A 22,356-nucleotide genomic window follows, 5' to 3' on the forward strand; every position below is an offset into this window, starting at 1 on the left:
GGCTGCCTGTCTGGCTGCGAGGCACCTCTTCCCCAGGCATCAGCCTGGCTTCTTCAGAAGTCAGTGCCAGGCCAGACAGACATCTATGGGATCACCTATGGGATCAAAGCAACTGAGTTTCTCCTGGAAATACTGCAGAGAGACATCCAACATACTGTGTCTAGCACATGGCACACCCTTAAAGTTTGTCCTGCAAACTACAACAACCGATGTATGAGACTTGCACGGATCTGAAATGATGGGGAATCACCTGTGTGTCCCACAGGAATGGTCCCACTATGGACACCCCATACTTACCTTCCAGTGTCTCACAGTGTTTCAAAGCGCAATTTGATGGCAAACTCAATTGCTTCCTTCAGTTCAGATCTGTCTTGTCACAGACACAGTAGCATCATCCCATTTGTTCTTTGGTGAAATCATGAAACACAGATATTTATGCCTTAAGATTTTCTGAAAAACTGATATTTTAGCAGCCATAAATTATAAAGACAGTTATGCCTTTGCAAACTACTCCCAGCAAAACTGGATGGACTCTGTAATTACTTCTTGCAATCCCAAACATGCAGATCAAGATTATCTATTGAAATGCCAGGCATAAGTTATTCATTAACTAAAACCATTCTGTAATTTTATTGATATATTTTGTGGAGTTCACATATTTTTGTACAGCAAACATAACACTGTAGGCCACAAGAAGCTGCAGCACTATTGTTTAATAGCAGCAAGGTATATTTTATAATCAGGGTATGTGGACAATAAATAGTCTGTTTCTTTGGATGTGAATGTTTAAAATGAAGTTCTGCTGCAGCTTCATAACGTGATTGCTATTTTACAGAGCTTATACACAAAAATATATATGCAATCTTTTTGTCTATATTTTATACAAATACAACAGTAGTTTGTGAATACATTTTAAAGTACATATACATGATAAGCAACTCAATTTCCCATATCACAGGATAGCAAATTTTAAATGCAAGAAACATATACAAATTCAGTCTGGAATGCAGGGTTTTCTGTGTTCTTTTTTTTTTCTCTATTTTTTTCCGACTCAAAACTTTTATCATTAAAAACATTTTAGCGTACAAGTCCAAACAATTTTTCCACTAGCTAAAAATATAATTTCAGCAATCTGAGTCAGGTTTGGGTGTGACATCATTCACCAATATACTCTTCCCAGTTTTTGTCTAAGGCTTTTAGTAACATATAGTATGTTCTTCACTCCACACCATACAAAAAGCCCGCATTTAACATTAACTAGCAGTCACCTATTTTTGTGAACAAGAGCTGGGCTTGTCAGCGTTTAAATTTGCATGTCCAAAATTTTACTTTTGCAAGTGCATATGAATACATTGTGGTGTTGCACAAAAGTTCATTAATGACAAATTAAGTCACAGTATAAAAATATATCATACAACTATAGGTCTAGTATAGTCCTTTTTTTTTCTATGGGTAAAAATACATCTGAATGAGACAGGGAGGTTTGTAGCACCATGAGAGGAGTTGTATCCCAAGTTACATTAGCAGCATGATCCAATATAACAATATTGCAGGAGTGTTTCTGAGGAGATAAACATTCACTCTGGTTCAACTGTACCACTGAAGCTTATACTGAAAAGTGTTTACATATGATTAGCAATAGTTCTGTGTCACTTCCAGGGCTAGATAACTGTTATCAAAAGACACTGCCTTCCAACAAAAGTAAGACACCCTTATTGCATAAAAGCTTTGGGACTACCCAAACACATTTTGAACTACTGTGGCATTACTTGTAAGTTGAGCATGATGCTAAGTAAGCTGTGGTTTAAACTGTACACTGGGGGGAAGCAGGACAGGCAGCTAAGCCTATAATGGTTTACTACATACCAGATAAGTACATATATTTCAGAGGCTTATCTATAGACTGAGAAGAATACAGGAGAAGCTGCTAAACCAGTGTATGAGACAGACATAACAAAGGATGCAGGATCCCCATAGCATTTACAGATGCAGGATCAGGCCTAAAGTTAACTTCAGACAGCAGCATAGCGATGATAGGATGTGATAAAAAAAATCTGTATCAAATACTGCATGTTCAATATTTTTGACAAAGTTTACCATCAAGAACTCCAGAAGACAGTTTGCAAATGGTGAGGACAAACTCCTAATTGTTTTTGACTGGTATTTAAAATGGCAGTAGAAGACAGTGTAGTTTGAAACATGTAAACCTAGTAAAAACCATTGTAAAACCCTTAAGAAAGACACACTGGTTCTGTGCAATATAGCAAATTGATAAGAAAACACTGTAAAAATGTACCTGTTTAAAATTACAATGTCTACCATTTTGTACACAAAGCATTATACCAAAGGCCTACATATATGTAATCTAATGGCACTTGAAACAAATTATAATAAAAGGTTTTATAATAAAAAGCATAACCTGTAAGAAATTTTCTTAAAAGGTTTAGGTTTTCTTTTTGAAAGTGCTATATCTTGTAATATGTGTAACATAGAGGTTGACCAAGCTTTATTTTAAAAAATATTGGCCTATAATACAAGTTTAGCTCACTAGGCAAATGATCCTGAAAATATGTACTCTTAACATTCATTATTAGCTTAATAAAGCAATCAGCTCTGGCTCATGTTTCAGTCAGTATATGGTTTTTAAAAACCGCTACTGCCAAATTAACAATAAATCACTCTATTCCACAATTTACTACTAAATAAAGCACAAGCAACAAGTACACAAATATATATATTTTAAAAAAAAAAAAAAAAAACAAAACAACCTTACTAGAAGTTTAGAAGTTGCACAAAGAGTGGTGCATGATCAGCCAGCCCTCCCCCCTCCCACCAAGAATCCATGGGAAATCAAGAAAACGGGTTTTAAAAACGGATGGTTTAGTAGTGGCCAATAGTGACTCTGCCTAAGTGATGCTCAAAAGCACTCTGGTGGTGTTGGTATTGCTTTAAGGGTCAGTCTGCTTCCTTGTTACCCTACATCCTAGTTCAGCTGCAAACACTCTGGGTGCAGCCACCCACTGAAACCCTGACTGAATGAGGTTCAATATCTTGTCTGAGGTCTCTATTTCTCAAGTGAAATGTATATCTAACTCCAAGTGAAATGTCAATCCCTTTTCAGGAAGCTAAGGCACAAACAAGGTAGTAAGGGTTCTGGCTACGCACTAAGAAACGGGTGTTGGCAAAGTGTCTGCGGGTTTTGGTTTTCACAAAGTCTTTCAGCAGCTGGGGCTGATAACAAGTGGCTCCAGACTGGAAATTCGTGTGCCAGCTGCCCAGGGAGGGCAGCGCTGCCTGGCCACACTGCTGGGCCAGCTGCAGGATGCCAAGCACCTGCAGCTTTCCTCTGCGGCAGGGAGAGTTGCAGATGCTTGGCTCCACACGGGACATAACCCACTGCAGGAATTAAGTCCATTTATCTTCATCTCAGATTAAAAGGATTGAGAATAAATCCAAGTTTTTCTTAGATGCGTTACGGTCGTTCATGTAAACTAGAGCTACATTCGGTTGCATTCAGCTTGTGCTCTGTTCATCTGTGTTTTTCTTTCCTTTAGAAAGGTGAATGAAAAAAAAAGCAATATTGAACAAATCATTCAACTAAAGATGTAAGCAAGCGAGCAATCTGTTTCACAGAAACCAGAGGAAGCAGTCGTGAAGCAGAGCTAAACGCCCACTTTGAGATAACGTGCTCCTAAAACCAAATCTAGGAGTAGTTTGCAGAATTTCAAAAGGTATTTTCCTTATTAATACATCCTTATTTTAATGCCTTTGGAACACAAACACATTTATAAAAATGTTATTTTTCAGTAATAAAATTTAAATACACATATGTATAAAATAGTAAAACTACACCTGCATATTGCTCCTAGCATTAAAAAAACCAGTAGGAGCTACTGATAAAACATCCGGAGCATGAGCTCCTTAAATGGGAGCAACTTTTGTTTCTGTGAAGTATATTTAGTTTAACCACTTAAAACCTTGTATGAATTCTCATTATCCATAGTTTGAGAGATACTAATGTACTCGAGTTCCATTTTTTAATTCCTTGTACAAAAATGACAAGGAAAATAATGTTATTGTTGAATTACAGCAAATCTAGTTTGCTTTTACGCATCACAGGGTTGGTTGTTTTTTTAGGTTTTTTTTTTTTCCTCTTTTGGTTATTAGGGGTTGGGGAATAGAATATATATTGCATTAGGTAAAAGTGGTGTAAGCAATATGCTTTTACTTCACTCCTAAGAGTCCTGTCTTTAAATCTTGGCAATGGGCAAAAAGTCCCTAACCAAGTACCCAGGTGTAGAAAGTGTGATTAACATCTAACTTGTTGCTTAGGAGGACATAATACACCATGTAACACAACTGAAAAGATCACTCCAATAAAAACAAAACAAAACAAACTGGTAGTTGCAAATTTACATTCACTTTCTGACTGCACACTAGTTTTGAACTGAAAATAGGTACACACTTTCTGGCTGGACTTGATCCACCCTTTGGCGGTGGCAGCGGGGAGAAGACTGACGCCTACAAACGTGAACACACTACTGGAAGGTTCCTATGCAGTACTCTTTCTATGCTACTAAAGAGAAAAAAACAGCAAGTTAAGAATTCAAACAAAAACTGCGACAAAATATTCTGCATTACTACGTTACAACACTTTTATATTTCAAGATCAGCCATTAATTTTGCCTGTTTCCCTATACCAGAGTCACGAAAGCACAACAACAGTTTCAAATTCAACTTGAAACATCTGTCATTTAGGCAAGCAGAGATTCTCTGTCGAAATTCTGTTCAGCCCTAATTTTAGAGAATTACACTAATTTTCTTTTTCTTCTGTTATCCATAACAGGCCACCAAAATTTAAGCCAGAAAATGGCAAAATTCTTAACAACTTTTATAATGACTTCAATACAAGTCAAGATGCTATATATATGTACATGTGTATATATGGACTCTATATATACACACACAAGTTTTCAGAAAAATCTGAATTCTATATTTATTTTAAAAATTTAGATTTGTCATTATAGAACAGGTCAGATGTGTCACCATTTGGGAAGAGGATTTGTTTGGAAACAGACTGCAGAATTTTTTTCCCAAATCTCAGGAATCCTTGTGATACATATTTTAAATGGATTATTTGCAAATAGTAGAATATATTAAAAGGTAAAAGTGGCAGTTCTACCACTGACATCAATAAAACAGACTAGCTGGTATGGTTGAAAAAATTTTAAAAACGGGATGAGTGTTGTGAGTTTGCTTGGGATGACTTTCTACTGAACATTTTAAATGTGTAAATTGGCAGTGAAAATGAAAACAATACAATGAGACTGTTTAAAAAAAAACCAACAAACCAAAGTAAACACAGCTGAGAATAAACACTTTCAAAACATTTTAAAAAAGTTAATTTAAATTTCTTACTGGCTTCATGAGATTGGTACTGTACAAAAGCAGAGAATTCATAATGTCTTATAGTAGGCACTAAGTTAAAAATGGTCACCTAAGGCATTTCTACAAATAGACAGTTAACAAGCCAGCTTTGTACATCCTATTGGAAAGCTTGATGAAATCGTGGTAGGGTGGTGGTTGTGCTTAGACTGCTTGTGAAAGCTGCTGACAATGAGTGCAGAGACCCAAGACCTATACTATTGCTAGGATCTTGCGGATCCTGGGTTTGTGGTGGGAGCTGAGTCATAGAAGAATGTGCCTCCTCTTGCGTATAACTCATCCCGAGGTTTCCCACTGAAACAGAAGGATTATAGGGAGGGCCATTTACAGGTATGAAGTTGAACAGCTGAGAAAAGTCCAATGATGGGGCATTTAGAGGTTCACTAATAGGAACGGAGCCCTTGGAAAGGGAAACTTCCCCCGACCCATCATCTAGTGGCCCTACTTGTGGATCCAGCCCTAGTTTTGATGAAGATGCTTGAGAATCCTGGGATGAAGAAGGCATACCACTTTGCAACTCCATTAGGTAACTTTCAATTTCCCCTTTCAATGGCTGTTCTTTTTCAGGCATAGAAATTGAGTATGAGGTAGTACCGAGTGGGTATTTCAACGATAGCTGGTGAGAAGGGTGGACAGACTCCATATCTATTGGACAAGGCATTCCCAATGGTAACGATGTGGCAACCATTTGGTGTGCAGATGCAGAACTCTGCATGGACTGAATCTGAGTGTTGTAGAGATTTAATTGCAAAGTGTTTGTAAATGGCTTTGATGTCAGTTCACTGGAAGGTAAAGACATCACTGGAAGCAGCTCATCCTTAATAGGCACAGAAACATTGCAGGTAAAGGGATCTAGAAGGTCCATTGGCTCTGTTTTGACCTTCAGAAGTTCTTGGTTGTGACTTTTCTTCATGTGGCGCGTGAGGTGATCCTTGCGCCCGAATCTCTGTGCACAGTACTGACAGAGGAAGTCCTTTCTTCCAGTGTGCACTACCATGTGTCTGCGGACATCCTTTCGGGTGTAGAACCGACGGTCACAGTGTTCACACTGGTGCTTTTTCTCCTTCACTCCACCTGATGACTTGCCTGCGTGAGTTTTTAGGTGCTCCAGCAGCACTCCTGTGCTTTCAAAAGTCTGCAAACATACCTTACAGGTGAGGTCACCACTTGTTGCAGCATGCAAAGCCAGGTGACGTTTGAACCCAAGCTTGGTATTGTAGTTCTTTCCACATTCTTCACACTTAAAGGCCTCTTTGTTGGGATTGTGTGTATGTAGGTGATTCTTTAGGTGATCTTTTCGGTGAAACATTTTCTCACAATAATTACACTTGTGGGTTTTCTCAGGAGAATGAGTAGCCATATGCCTTTAAACACAGATATATTCTGTAAGTAATTATTTTGATCAAAAAACACATGAGCTCATTTTTTAATGGCAGCTATATACTATGCTAAGGGCTGCTTTGCAACAGAACCTTTTAACTGAAAGCATGACACTACAAAGACAGTTTGACAAATTTAAATATAGCAAAACGCGAGCCATTTCTCTTAAATTGACACTTTAGTTTTGGTGGGTCTTAGCTACGGTAACGGGGGTGTATGGGCAAGTATGAAAGTACTCATGTAAAAGTCCATAGCCAAAGAACTTTCAGTCCATACTCTTTTTCTTGTGACAATTCCTTATACAAATGAAAATTCTACGCTCATTAAAAACAAAACAAAACAAAAACAAAAACAAACAAACGGAAAACAAAAGCAGAAAACAAATTAAGAAACAAAATCAAAGACATTAGCTTGCAAACTTAGGTAATTTAGAATTCTAGAAACAATCCAATAGCTACTTTAATTAACACATCCTCTCTGCAATCAGCTGAAGGCGTACAGAAATATATACTTTTACACGGCTTAACACGGCCAACATAAAATAGATAATATAATCTGAAAGATAAATAGAGTTTAATACCTTAGTAATTTGTACTTAGAAACAAAGGCCTTGGTGCAGTCTTGTTGTGTGCACTTGTAGGGCCTCTCTCCTGTGTGAGAGTATGAGTGAACCTTTAATTTCTCAACACTGTTAAAGGCCTTGTCACACAGTTGGCAAGGAAAGTTTTTTCTTGGTTTGGTTTCACCACGCTTACGTTTCCCTGAAGGGACTTTCTGGGTATCTCTTACTTCTGACAAATCACCAGGAATGACAGTGGCCATCGCAGCCTAAACCAGGCCTTCTTGTTGGACACTTGGGAATTGCCCAACTCCACTAAATGATTTAGCTTTAGATGGCTTCTCAAGTTTCATGTGGTCGTAAAAGAAAGCAAAAGGGGACTGGAAAAAAAAAATAAGAAACAACTAGTTTGTAACTAAACTTAGATTTTGAAGTTTACTTGCTATGTGATGCTTCTGAATAAAACTTAAAAATAAAGTTAGGTTCAGCTGGTCTAACGTAATACCTACAGGTTTCTTTATACTATTTGCTGCAACTCTTAAAATGCATTGCTCAGGATGAACAGATCCACATATGCCCTGAAATCACACCTCACAACTTTCCCCTCAAGCACTGATGGAGAAGAGCAGAGTTTCTCTCAGATTAAGGGAGGCATCAGGCAAAGGCCTACCTACCCAGGCACCTTTTGGCAGCTTCTGATTTCAAAGGAATTACAGCCACGCCTCCGGTGTTTGCACGGACATTCCCCCCCCTCCCAACACACACACAACTATCAAAGCCTGTAAGCCTCAAAATGTTTGAAAACCTGCACAAAACACAGCAGTACCCATGCAGACACTATGGAGGGCAAAGCTCATGTTCCCTATTGGATATACCTCCCTCCCCGTGATTACTGCACATCTACGCATCTACGCTGGGAAAATGCATGCACTGCCAATAATGCCTAACACCAGGTGAAATTCTCCTGTAAACTCACCCTCTACTAACAGAGACTTATCTATGACTGACAGAAGTCCCATGGATTAGGGTTAGATTAGACAGATCAGGGTTTTATCAGCCCAGTGCTGGAGACCCCCAGCCTTCTCATGCTACCCTGTGAGACACGAAGGCTGTAAGCATTCAGACTCAGGCTAGCTCAGGATGGTAGCTCCAAATCCTGACCCTGTGGCATAGCAAAATGTCAACTAAACCGGAGGCTTTCACTGTCAGAAGTGTGTGACGTGATCCTTGTGCCTGACTGTGCGTGAGAAGTTTTAAATTTGTCATCTGGTATCATATAGTGGCAACTGGGCACCTGCTACGACAGGGCACTCAACAGCCCTCCTTTGTCAGGGGTTGCTGACAGCTTCACTTCATCCTTGGAGCACAACTGCTACTATAGATACCAAAATCCTGTGCTACCCAGAGTGGGAAGGGTGGAGAGTGAGGTCTGCAGCAGCAGGGACAAGGAGGACAGCAGGACAGCACTCATTGCAAGCATTTTTGAGGGCTGGAAAGCCCCAAAATTTAGCCTTTCTCCCTTGAAAGTGCCAGCACCCACCCCCAGCCCCGGTGTCATGGCTGGCAGCTGCTGTCCCCTCCGGTCCCTGCCGGGGCAGCTGCATAGGAGGCGGCCAGGCTGGGCCGGGCTGGGCCGGGCCAGGCGGCACCGGGGCCGGGCAGCGGCCGGGCCAGGGCTCAGCGGCTGGGCAGCGTCTCAGCCCTGGCAGCAGGGCCTGGGAGGCCGCAGCTGCTGGGACAGGTGGAGCTGGGCAGCTGGAGCCGGGCAGGCACCACCAGGCTGCAGCTGCTCCAGCCCAACGCCACCTCCCTGGAAAACAAACCAGGCTCTTCCCTGCTGGCAGTGAGGGAGGCCGGGTAGCTGGGAGGGAGCCCCGGCCTTAGCTGTCCTCTCAGCCCTGCTGGGGCTCAGCAGAGATGGAGGCAGCCAACTGCTCCAGACAGAAGTGGAGAACAATGCCCAGGTGTGCCGGGGGGAAACTACATGGTCTTTGCAAGTGCCCCAGCACAGTCCTGGAAGAAAGCGAGAAGGAAGGAAAGCCTGTGTTTCCCTCAATGCATGGCAGGACAGAAGAAGCAGGGAGAGGAAGGGATGTGCCTCTTTAATGTCTGCATTATAAGAAATCCTCAGACTTGAGACCTCCGTTTGAAATGTGTATACAGAGATTGTCTTTGTCTAAGCCTTTTCCTCCCTCCTCCCCATTTTCCCTTGTCTTTAGAGGAGGAGAGAAGTACTGGTACACCAAGATGGAAATCTGCTTCCTTTCAACCCTGAAGTCCTTGAATGACAGGTTAAACTATTCTACCTCCTTTAAACTAGCAGTTTTGCAAGACCACCTTATTCCCTTAAATTACATAAAGAAACACTAACTTCTTTTAAAGATACCTCATGAGAGAAAAGGCATTTCTTTAAGGACTCTCTTGATTTCAGATTTGTCACAAACTCATTCCCACTCGTGGGATGAAGCCTGGAGACATCAGTTCCATGAGTGGGAAAATGCACAGGTCTTCAAAGTATCAGCTTAATTTTATTTTCTGTCTCATAATCAACAATCTAGTTCACTAATTCTAGTTTGAAAGCAACAGTTGTTGGGAGATCTAAGAGCAATAATTTTCTTCGATTAAAGTAAATGAAGATCAGTTCCAAAGACTTCAATGAAGCCACCAATGTAATCAAAAGGAGAGTCTGATTCACATCAAAGTTGTGGTATGTCTGTGGATTGAAAGTTTTGGTTTTTTTAATATAGGTTTTAATCAGAATCCATTAATAAAATTAATTTTGTTCTTCTGTTAATGAACACTCTGGTCTTCAGTGAATATTGGCCTGAATGTAGAATGAAATTTTCTTTTAGTTTAATTTCTCTTGACAAATGAAGTTCAGGGGGCAGAAGAAAAATCCAACCTGACCTTGCACAGGGTACTTTTATACCACACAGGCACCTGCATGAGACACACCACACAGAGCTGAGAGCAGAGCAGTCACAGCCCTCACTGCATGGCCAGGGCACACCTACAGCCCCAATGGGGTACAAGGGATCCAGCCTCTCTGGCCCCCCAGCCAAATCCATTCCTAGCCTGAGACAGGGAAGGCAGGATTAGCAGAAAAGCAAGGAAACAGCCTCCACAGTCTGCTGCCTAAGAGTGGCACTGCTTCAGCTCAGCAGCAAGTGGAGTCTGTGCCCAGACAGTGACAAGAGAAGCAGGGACAGCAGGAAAGATACAGGGAAGGAGGATGAGCCAGCACAGGGAGGGAGAGTGCACAGAACCAGGATGGGGGCGTGGGGCTAGGGAGGCTCAGGGAGTGCTGCATAGGCATTGGGAATATCTAAGGACATGAGGATAGGGGTGAGCTGGTAACACTGGGGTGAGTGGGAAGGAACTGAACGTGCATCAAGCTGGGGAGTTGCAGGATATGAGGCCATGCAGAAGGGTGAATCTGATGTGATGTCAATAGCAGCCTTCATTATGAAACAGCATATTAAGCTTAACAAATTAACATCTGACAACTTCTCACTCCTTTTCTCAATGCAAAGATCACACCTCAGGCTGGAGACCATCCTATATTCAGGCCAATATAAGACCACTGTTGTTTTCTCCAAAATTTCAGGTAACCTAGCTGCTGTACCAGTCAGAACATTCACAGAGATGAAAAATTTGGGTTTTGTTCCTCTACGATCAAAACTAATTAAGCTGACTTTGAACTGTGTTTAAGTGTCCTTAAAAATGCATCACTAGAACAAATATAGTGTGGATCCAATCTTTCATAATGATGGAGTTTTATTAAAGAACACGTATGCACTATTATCTCAGAATCACTTCTCAATAGGTGAGGCAATTAAGAATGTCAGTATTGATCTCTGAATAGCAAATAACCACTTTTTTTCCTTTTTATGGATGTGGATATATAGACTGAGCAATGGAGATAAAACTTTAAAAAAACACTGATCCTCAAATATTAAATTTTCCAAAGACCAGCTGAAAGAATTTTATGAGTAATACTGCCTGTTTGTGTCTCAACATATTATCACTTAAAATCCACATTCTTACTGGTGCTTTCACAACTGCAGGATGAATGATTATATGCAGTATCAAATATAACAAACACATTACACAAAAGCTTATATATAATACTATTTTTAAAGAAGCATATACTTAAAGAGGATTAAAGCAGCCTTTGTTCAATGCACACCTGATGTTTGCCCACTAAAGTCCTCAGATTTTGGTCTTAACCAGTTCCGCTGACTCTTCTTGGAGGAAACCAGAATCCAGTACTTCCCATTTTTACTGCTCTGAAAAACAAAAGGAACAATGGACTAGACTCCAGCGAAACCAGCGCATTCATAAAGGCTCTGATGCGGCAAGACCAGGGATTGGAAAGAATCAGAAAGGAAAAGTTAAAAGGGACAGATCCAACCCATGCACAGAACATTATATACTGTTAATTATAAACTGTAGGAATCATTCCTGCATTATCAGTAGCAATTATGCACTTCAATTTGCAGTATACTTACATAATTTCAACTAATGCTATGCTGGACAGTGACACATAAAGAGATAAAATTAGACAAAAGCAAAGGAGTTTTCATGTAGTTAAAAAAAATAAAAATCCACAGACCACAAATAATTTAGATGTAACAGCAAAATATGTGAAATGCTGGGCCCAGACTTGAGTTTCTTACTCAGAAAGGACTGAATAAGAGAAGATTCTGGATTAGGCCCAACTTTACTAGAACCTAATGCCTTCATTCTGCTTAATTATACAGGAAATAGCAGCTTAAAAGGTGACCTGCAAAGGAAAATAAAATTAATTTTAAAAAAATAATAAAACCTCTTAATGATGAACATGCTACAGGTAAATCTCAAAGGAGGGCAAGTCTAGGTATGCCTGAGCAAACTGAGAGGGCCTTTTTGGAATTTCCCTTGTATCTCCCTTTCCCCTGCCATCATCCTTTTGTAAATTTGCAGCAGGTCTTCCTTGTCTTGCTAGAAAGCCTCCTGGATGACACAGCTTTACATAAAAAACATGTTCAGTGCCTCATTGTAATGGGGAGGTGTATCCTGTCCAATTCTTCCAGATTTGTAAGGGCAAAGCCCTACACATACCCCACAGCAGGCTGAAGCTGTTTGGCAGGAGCCCTGTGGTAATGTAACATTTCTCCCCCACAAAACATTTTCCCTTCTGGCTTCCCATTCATTCCAGAAATCATTCTTCCTTTTGATACCAAGTTCAGCTCTACACAGCCCCAGCATCCTCTGTTGGTGAGTGTGAATGTGAGCAAACAGGTGTCCCTAAACACCTATTGATGTCAGAAGTGCTTCAGAACAACCGACTGAAGCTCTCTTATGGCTGAGGAACATTTATGTGGGGCTTTGTACATACAGGCAGGTGGCAGAAACAGCTCTAGTACTCAAATAAAAAGCTCTCTTTTCAACTAATGAGCACAACTCTCACCTCCACTTTTTGGGGTTCCCAAATCATCTTGTTTAAGGGAGAAAATGATGATGACTCCTTACCTCCTCTCCCAGCAGACCCTTATAAATCCATTCCCCTTCAATGCCCATATCAACATCTTCCACCATCACAAAGGAAGAGTTCCATTCCCAGATGTTTCTACTGAGGTACTACTATTGTTAAGAGTTTCTACTAATGTACTACTATTGTTAGGTAGACAATATTAAAGACAAACACATAGATGTAATAGACTACATCCTCATGGACTTAGCTCCTTCACTATTCACATTTACAGACTATTTCCTGTTTGGAAAAAAGACCCCAACAAATCCTGTTAAAATATTATCAAGTCCTCTCAGTGCCATTTAACATTTTCTCTTAAATGTTTATAGTCCTCAATGCTCACCACACATCTAAAGTCACTCTAGCAAAAAGAAGATCACCTCAGGGACAGGGCCACTAGAAACATGGAAGGACTATGGAATCAGAGGAAAATGAAGCAGCTGGAACAAGTAAATAAACAAGATAAACACGTGATGTAGCTAAAATGCTGAGGAGAATGAAGGAGGACGGTCAGGTGCTCTCATTCATTCATTCATTACCTTACGAATTCAGCAAAATCACAATGCAGTGGATCCAGGTGAGGGCAATGCTACACCTACAATTAGTGGGATCTCAACTTCTACATGGCCTTTATTATGTAAAGAGCTCAACAATGTACGCACAAAAGGGGCTATGTTTGTATGAATAATGAAAACATTTACTCCATTTGACAGGATTAAGTGAAAAGATAAAATAATTCCTATTTTTGCAACAATAAGCATCCTATTGGATAAAAGACTTTTCCTTATGCACAGAAAACAGAAGTTGTCCATGACAATGCTGATTTCTAGACCAACTTTCTCAGAAGCTTTTGGTGTTAAAAAATATCTGAGGCATAATACCGGACAAAGATGTATCATTCTCCTAGTAACTGCTTATAGTCATAGTGTTACTAAGCTTTTCACATAGATGAGGTAGGAAAAATTTTTAATGAATAACAAAGTTCAAAGTATTCTCCACATGAAGCAGAGAAGCATCACACTGCAAAATGCACTGTCGCATGCATGTGTCCAAAGCCCACTTGGTATAACAAAACACAACTTCTCTAATTTGTCAGAATTCTTACAATTCTTACAATTTACCAGATCTTCCATAATTTGTGAAGCACTAATTTTGCTAAGTCTCCAAACACCCTGATAATTCCAGGTTAGATAATATTTCAATTTCAACTAAAAAAAAAGTGCCCCAAAACCCTTAGGTGGAAGATAAATAATATACAATATAAAATAATATACTCCTTTTTATTATTAAAAAGAGTAACACTTCTTCCCCCAAATTCACAGTTCCTATTCAAAAATCTGATAGTTACACTTGAAAATATTTTACAACATTTGGTATCTCAACTGAAAGGATCATGAAGACAATACAGAAATATAACCAATAATCCTGCTCCCAACTTGCATTTCATACTTGAGAGGGTTCAATCACAGTAAAGGAAAACAACAGTTTCATGGTTATTTTCTTTCAAAATCAAAGAGCAATAATGAGAACACAGTACTGAGAACACAGTATTTGTCATTTCACCTTTTATACAAAACAGCAAATCTAGCTTCAATTCCTGAAATCAATCAGTTTTAAACCAAAGGAAGGGTCCTAGAAATATTAGAATCATAGTAATGGTAGAACTCAGTAAGGAGTTAATAGCATTAGTGTCATCGTGGATTTCAAATATTTCTTTAAGGAAACAAAATGGAAAGCGGTTACTTACCCTACGGAACTGTGATTCTTTAAGCAATGCTGTCCGCACAGATCCCAGGTGAGCACGTACTCACACGGACAGGACCAAGGCCTCTGAAGTCAGTAAGCCATCCAGGCTGTGCCTGTGAACCACCTCAGCTCTGCACAAGGCAAAGGACTCCCCAGCAGGGCCACCACTGCCCCACCTAGCACGGCCAGCAGCAGTGGCAGCTCCCAGCTCTGCCCTTGGCTCACCCCGTGGCACAAACCCAATCCCCCGCGCCACTGCTGCCAACGCGCTGCTCTGGCAACCTCCCTCTCCCCTGCTGCTCCCAAACCACTGCTCCCACCTGAGGGTTTGGGTGCTGATGTGACTTGAGCTGGCAAGGTTTGCTGTGGTTGATGAAGGGGAGCAGGGGCATGGGAGAGCAATACATGGGCAAGAGTTGATGTCCTAGCTGGAATTGTGAAGTTTGGAAAGCTGAAACACTGACTGGCATCCTAGTTGAGGAAGGAAAGAGGATGAACAAATGCAACCCAAGGAAGCAAGGAGTTGATGCTGCTCAGGGTGGTAATGGAGCAAACTAATCTCAGGATGCCCCAGTCCAACCTCTCTCAGGTTTGCCAACAGTAAAGACCCATTCAGAGTAAAGGACAATAGATGACTTCTGGTGCCTCTATTGCCCATGTACCAGAAGAGCCACCATTGCCGTACCATAAGTAATGATTTTTCCTCTTTTCTGTACCAGGTGACTAATAGTCTAAAAAGCACTGACAGGCAGTCACCTGACTAAAAAGTACCTACAAATGAAATCTGCTCTGTTGGAGCAATCAGGGACAGCTGGGGGAGCTGAGCTGGTGAAATCATCAGCAAGAGACAGCTGATCTCATCATTGTGGCTCAGAAGAGCCAAAATGACTATCAGACAGCACCTCCATTTGTAGAGAGGCAGTCACTGGAACAGGTTTCTCAGAGAAGATGTGGATACCTCATCCTTGGAAGTGTTCAAGGGGACAGGTTGGATGGAGCTTTGAGCAGCTTGGTCTAATGGAAGATGTCCCTACCCATGGCATGAGGGCTGGTACTAGATGATCTTTAAAATCCCTTCCAACCCAAACTGTTCTATGACTCCAACTACAAACCCCATCCCTGTTCAGCTGGAGCTCTTAAAATGGCACAAATGTTGCCAGAGCTCCTGAAGATGAAAGAACCTAGCCCTACAATAAGGTGACAAAAGAAGGAGGACCATGTAGGCGTCTCTGGCTTTCCCTGTGCTGTGAGCTTACACACAAGCCTCTCACCAGGCAGTTCCATTTTGTGGGGGAGCAGATTTAATCCTCCTGCTGATTTAGCTGCCAGAAGGGGCTGAGGGTAGAAGTGGCAAAGTGCCTGCACTGCTCCAGGACAGCATGCTGGGACCTGCTGCCCTGCAAGGCTCAGACACCCTTCCTGGATCAACAAGGACCAACGTGCCAACTGCACACTTGTACAGGCCTCACAGAGAGAGCAGGAGGTCTGACCGGCTCCGTAGAAAAACACTTGTAGAAAAATTTTTTGCAGCAGACACTTCAACTCAGAGTAGCTGCAGGCAGCAGAAGATCCAACTTCCCACCTATGACTTTCAGAGAGAGAATTAGAGAGAATTCTCCCTCTTAGAATTAACTTTCCACAAGGGAGGATCTCAGATGGAGAAGCTGATCCCACCAATGGAAACAGTCAAGCAGGTAAGAAAAATCCATGCAAAGATGTTGAAGTATTGATGCTTCAACCTATTTAGGGTGCCTTTCTCCACACTGAATTAAAATCAAGTCTTCTGACTGATTCAGGGGTCTACCTGCCTGCTTGTGCTCGGCAGGCCATTTGACCGGCATTTATTTGAACAGCATGTCACTTTTTAAAAGGGACAGCTGAGGGAGCCTGCTCACCTTTGCTCATACTTAGAAAGAGAATCCTGGCTTTGGTAGGAAGATGCTGATCCTCTCCCATCTGGTCTTGGCTGAATAGGGGTGGAGAGGGAAAGGGGCAACAAATGTCTCTCTGTGCTTCTACATATGGAAACTCAAGCTGAGGCATATATGCTAGAGGGCAGAAAGGAAGAATGGGCATTGCTTGGGTGAGACAACAGAAAGTGAGTTTGGCCATGAAGTCTGACTAGGCCAGGAGAGGCTCACACCTGCACTTTCACAAAGTGAAATTTAATTTTCTGTCTGCTTTTTTGTGTAATTTGGAAGAGATTTGAACAGCAAGCAACATGTGCAGACACCTGGCACAATTGTCCAAAAATAAGGCACTGCCAAATGGCAGGAGGGACAGATCTTGGCCCCAGAGCCCTGTCTCTGGCACTGTGGCCTTTTGGATGGCAAGCAGTGAGAGGGGAGAGCTGGCAGGTACCCTACCTGAGAGCAGCTGGAAATCAGCCACGCTTTTACAGCTCCTCTTCTCTCATAAGCTGACAGACAATGTGAAAAGACAAAGGGGTCCAACACTGAGGCCCCGGTGGGACAAGATGCCATTGAGAGGTGGGTGATGCCACCTGGCCATCTGCATTTTCAGACAACTGCAAAGAACCATTCAAAGATGCAGGCACTGGCCCTGTGGTACAGCGGTGCTTCGTGTAAAGGCAGCACGCACACATATGCAAACTAATCACAAAAGAACAGATAGTTTTGCTGTGTGGGTTTTTAAAAATATATACAAGGCTGTATTTATTTTATCTTGAACTTCAGGACCTGCTTATATCACACAGCTCAATTCAGGGAAATCCTGCTACAAGGATTCAAGCTCTAGCCTACAGTGCAGAGGGGTGGCTGAGGGAGCATGGCAGGACAGCAGTGAGAGCATGCACAGGCTGCAGGAAGACACAACCAAATCCCCAAATCCAGGCATGCAGCAGGAGAACTGCCTGAAAAAGCTGCTGCAGGAAAATGGGATGATGTGGGCAAAACAGTGAAAATATCTCTCCAGCGATCTTAGATATAAACATAAGAATGACTTAGAGATAATAACACACAAGAGTTCACCCTGAGGGAAACAGCCTAACATCTAGAACACAATGAACTAACATAACCACTGAAACTAAAACCAGGCAACCATTGTAGTCTACTGTTAGTGACAGCACATTACTAATATCTACTGTGTGCAGAATGATGATTATGCTGCAAAGAATATAATATAGAAGACAGAAAAATGCAAGATTCATCAATACTAGATTTTATTTAAGGCTTTACTGTTTTGGATTTTTTTTAAACATCCACAAAACAGAGAAACCTACAGAAACTGCAGGCAGTAGAGCAGGAAAAAAAATCCCAATCCCCTTCAAACCAGTCTGAAATCTGGGTAGCAATGGAAACAAATGCACTAAAATTATTAAACATATTTCTTCTCTTGTGGGTAGCAAACACAAGGATTTCAGTAGTAAACATCTGTTAAATATACATATCTTTTATTAATTAATAAAGCAAGCACTTGGAGGAAAAAACCCACTAGATTCCTGTGGGACAGTAACCATCATAGAAAAATAGGTATTTATGTAGATATGACTATTAAGTTTAAGGTTTCTTTTCATTGTCATAATTCTATGCAATTCTGAGAGCTGTACTACAGTAATGAAATTTGGACAACTAGCTTTTTAATTTTAGAAAGCAACTCATTCTTGTAATATGCTACACTAGAAAGAGGATTACATAACTTTTTTTTCAGAATATAGAAGAAAAAATTCTATCATGCTTGCCCTTTTTTTTCCCCTTAAGTTTCTGGAAAAGTAGAACATGAACTTACTAATGTTTATTTTAGCATGACCTAATAGTCTGTAATTTAAAGAAAAAAAATCACAATACCATCCAGCATCTCTTTGCGGGCTTTCCATGTTTCAGATTACTTAGGTCCACTTTAAATCTTGAGAGCTCAGTTTTGGTTACTAAATGTTCCAAAGGATTCCTGGTTATATACTAAATTAAAGGAAACAAGAGCTGCCTAGAGCTAACCCATCTGATGATTGTGGTTTTATGGACTTTTTAAGAATCTCCATGGCACTGCATAGATGTTTTTCTAAAAACTTCGGACAGACTGTGATACAAATAACACTGTTAGTGTAATTACTGTTAGAATTTTTAAAACCTGTGGAAGTGTTTTTGTGTGTTTTGGAATCACACCATCACCACCACTACCACCCCTCTTCCTCATGAATAATCTGGACCCATTTTTGAAGTAATGATGCTTTTGTGAAAACAAGCTTTGGTTACTGTTTAATCTTCATACTATTTTTATAATAAAATGCAAAGGAAATTCTGTAGATGCACATGCAAGCATGAACACACAACCTAAAGGTGCATGAGATTATACACTAATATGGTCAGGAACTAATTTGATATTTTTAAGGAAAAGTATTTTCCTTTGCCACAAGACACCTCCAGATGAGCGTGGGTGTGAGGGCAAGATTAGTGCTACATCTAGGCCAGTATTCTATCTTCAGTAATAGCCAAAAGTACAGGACAGGTCACAGATGTGTGATATTTCTCTGGTTCTCTTCCGACCACCCACTCCTTTGATGTCAGGGACTTTCTGAACCATACGTGGTTTCTGTTTAGCAACTTTGAGCACATCACCCTTCCAAGCAATACAAGCAATAGTCCACGATTCTCCTGGAAACCACATAATTTTTTATAATATCCACAACATACATTTAACAAGTCATCCCATAGGTCTCTCCACCACTGATTTCATGGAGAACCTCTTATTTTTGAAGGCACTGAATGTGCCTTCCCTCTTAACTGCGCATGCTTTTGTTTTGAAAGGCAGTGGTCAGTATTCATCTTCCTTGCTCTGCACATGTCCACAACATTGCCCTCAATTAATTACTTCCCCAGACCGAAGTTCCAACTTACAAAAATGTTCTTTAATGGAAGCCACCTATGTAGCTCATCATCCTTACTGATCTTCTCTAAGCTTCTTCTAGTTCTAATACACCTTTGAAAGCTCCAGAAATACACACAACACTTGGAAGCAACTCAAACATTCACTCTTGTAATGACATTCTCAAAATTTATTCTGTACTTTTTTACTCTAATACTTGGACTGTGTTTTGGTGACAAATGAGTTCATGATCTCACATGATCACCAATCACAATTCCCAAATCTTACTCCTCAATGGTAATACTCAGCTCAAACTCTTAATCCAATATATAAAAGGGATTTTTCTGCCCAGTTATCCTTAGTTATCGTCATAATTTATCTACACTGAATCTTATCACCCATTTTGTTGCATAGCCCTCAGCACTTTAATGTCCTTCCATTGTTCTCCACAGCTATCTCTGTTCTTCACAGCAAAGTTGCTCACCCAACTGCTCATCCCCTTACTGATCCCATTCATGAACATGCTCCAGAGGTCTCTGTGGAAGTTAACTGGGACCCTCCTTTAACTGAGAATTGGCCTTCTACCTTTTGACTGTATCTCTTAAACTGTAATTTACTTATGCAAAGACCTCCCGTCTTACAGTATCTTAGTTTCCTTAAAAAGTCTTTTTGATAAACTTCACTTTGATTTTTGAACCAGAACATCTTTACTTCTTGCTGATCCTCCCAAAAACTCCAATTGCCCAAGACAGGACTTCCTCACAAATTCTTCTTTGACTCTTCTCAAATTATCATTCCTATGCAGCTGGCCACCAATGCTATGCTTTATTACAGCATCTACCAACCAAATGCAGACTTCAGATTTCCCTGGTACAGGCCTGCCTGGCCCAGACTACCCCTGAAACCATGAATTTCCATACTTGCATTTCAGAAGATTTTTCTGAACCTGAATACTCAAACATGTACCATTTAGACAATGTAATTAGGTAGCAGAGCACAAATAGATTGGATATGTGTTAAGTTTTGCTTTTTGAGACAGTTACCTAACAAATCATAACTAAAGATGTTTTTAACAGTTTCAGCTATCATTCAAGTAAGAGGGTTACTGTTGCTCTAGTCCTGCTAGTTAATACAAGCTCAAATAAGAGGGGCAAATTGGTGGTTGAAAAAAATCTCAATACATCATAGAAGCTGCAAGGACTGTGCTAGGACAAGGCTTTCCACAGGAGCTGATTTCTCTCATGATGCTACATTAGATGGTTGAGAAGATCAATTCTGGAACAAAACCACAACTCATGGAGGACAGATATGAAGTGACTGAGAGACAGGGTAGTCTCCCCACTACATACTACCACATCCTGGGTATAGATGTGACCATGCAGTAGTGCAAAGCCTGTAGCAAAAGCCCAGTCCTGCCTAGAGTCACACAGTGAAAACAACATTGCCTGGGGGCAAAACCTGTGACAGGGTTTAGCACTGTTTTTTTGTAACCTTGGATTTCTTTTAACCATATTATTTATTGGAGCTATTCCAACTGAAATGCTGATGATCGTGATTGTTCTCTTTCCCCTGCCTCTTATCCCAGCCTCAAGAAAGACAACAAGTAAGGAAGAATGACCTATTTCCAAGCAGTCACTTCTAATACAACCTACAGTCAAGGAATTGGGGTTCTATCTGAAAAGAAAATACTTCACAGATTATTATAGCTTTACAGTAAATAGGAAGGGCTACATCCAGCCATGATTGCTTTTGCTACTACTGCTACAACTGTGATGCTGGATGATGGTATCAACGACCTTATGAGCTAAAACACAAAAGCCTTAGGGAAGGTTAGCTGAAAATGCAGAATACTTAAGGTAATACCAAAATCCCTCTTCAAAGCTGCAACCAGTGAGCCTTTCTGAAACTGCACAGCACAGACACCAGATGTATTTCTGACTCTGCTCATGTACCAGCTTTGTGCAATGCTGTTAGTACACACCTAAATAGCTTACTCTTACTGAGTGACTACTCAGAGCACCCACAAGCCCTGTTGCTACCAGAGCATCCTTGTGAACAAGGTAAGTACATAGCTCTGCATTTGTTCCCATTTGGCATGTTGAGCATTCTGCTCCAGAGCACTGTAATGTCATGCAATGCAATTTGGGATGCACAACTCAATGCATAAGAATTCTGAGATTTGATGCCGGATTAGTGAACAACTAAAAGCAGTCATGCATAATTTAGAGCTACACAACTGAATACTGCAGTGGGAGATAAGACAGGCAGTTAGTATCCAGAATAGCCACCTGGATTATAGTATTTGGATTCAGATGACCAGAAGCAACAACTGGACCAGTTTCAGCCAGCAAAGCCAGAATTTGCTAGAAGTCCACACAGATTTTGTCCTGGAGCTACACCAGTAGAAAACCATTTTTTTTTGGGAACTCCTGTTGGCCTGATGAAATGTCCTAACGATGTGGTCACCAAACAACTTTACCATTAAATCACAAGATAATCATCATATTATTGGCAGGACAAGCAAGCCAGGAAGGCTGACAGTAGCACGAGATTTCTCCATGTCATGTCAAGGGACAGGGATAGGGTTGCCTGCTGTCACAGAAACAGGTTGTGAAATGAATACCTGTTCCCCTCCTCTGTCCCAGCTCCACCTCCAAACACACTGGCTTAAGACTTTCTCAGTCTTGCTGGACACGGTTTACTGCAGTAAGCATTCACCAACACTGGCTGATCTACAATGAAAGACCCAGATTTCCTGAAATGTAAATTTTATTCTCCACAGTCTAAGACACCAGGCCACTTACAAACTCTCTTTTTTTTAAAGCAACTTAGTAGACTCTGCTTCCCTGATTTCAAGCCTACATTAAGTGATGTGAGAAAAACACATGCA

General features: G+C 40.8%; 1 protein-coding gene across 5 annotated transcripts in view; it reads right to left on the minus strand.

Moving 5' to 3' along the window:
* Positions 1-599: 599 nt before the first annotated feature.
* PLAG1 (PLAG1 zinc finger) overlaps positions 600-22,356 on the minus strand; it is a 52,240-nt gene continuing 30,483 nt past the window's right edge. Inside the window, exons 2-5 of one of the 5 annotated variants that reach the window (XM_054640962.2) lie at positions 11,574-11,673; positions 7,581-7,764; positions 7,406-7,475; positions 600-6,809 (exon numbers count right to left, since the gene is read on the minus strand). In XM_054640962.2, the coding sequence (XP_054496937.1) occupies positions 5,546-6,809; positions 7,406-7,475; positions 7,581-7,647 (1,401 nt within the window). In that variant the 5' untranslated portion in view covers positions 7,648-7,764; positions 11,574-11,673 and the 3' untranslated portion in view covers positions 600-5,545. Of the gene's footprint in view, positions 6,810-7,405; positions 7,765-11,573; positions 11,674-14,646; positions 17,029-22,356 lie in introns of those variants that run through there. The other 4 variants (XM_077185729.1, XM_054640946.2, XM_077185742.1 and 1 more) reach the window with 4 other exon arrangements.

This window comes from Agelaius phoeniceus, chromosome 1, assembly GCF_051311805.1.
Source record: "Agelaius phoeniceus isolate bAgePho1 chromosome 1, bAgePho1.hap1, whole genome shotgun sequence".
Classification (NCBI taxonomy): domain Eukaryota; kingdom Metazoa; phylum Chordata; class Aves; order Passeriformes; family Icteridae; genus Agelaius; species Agelaius phoeniceus.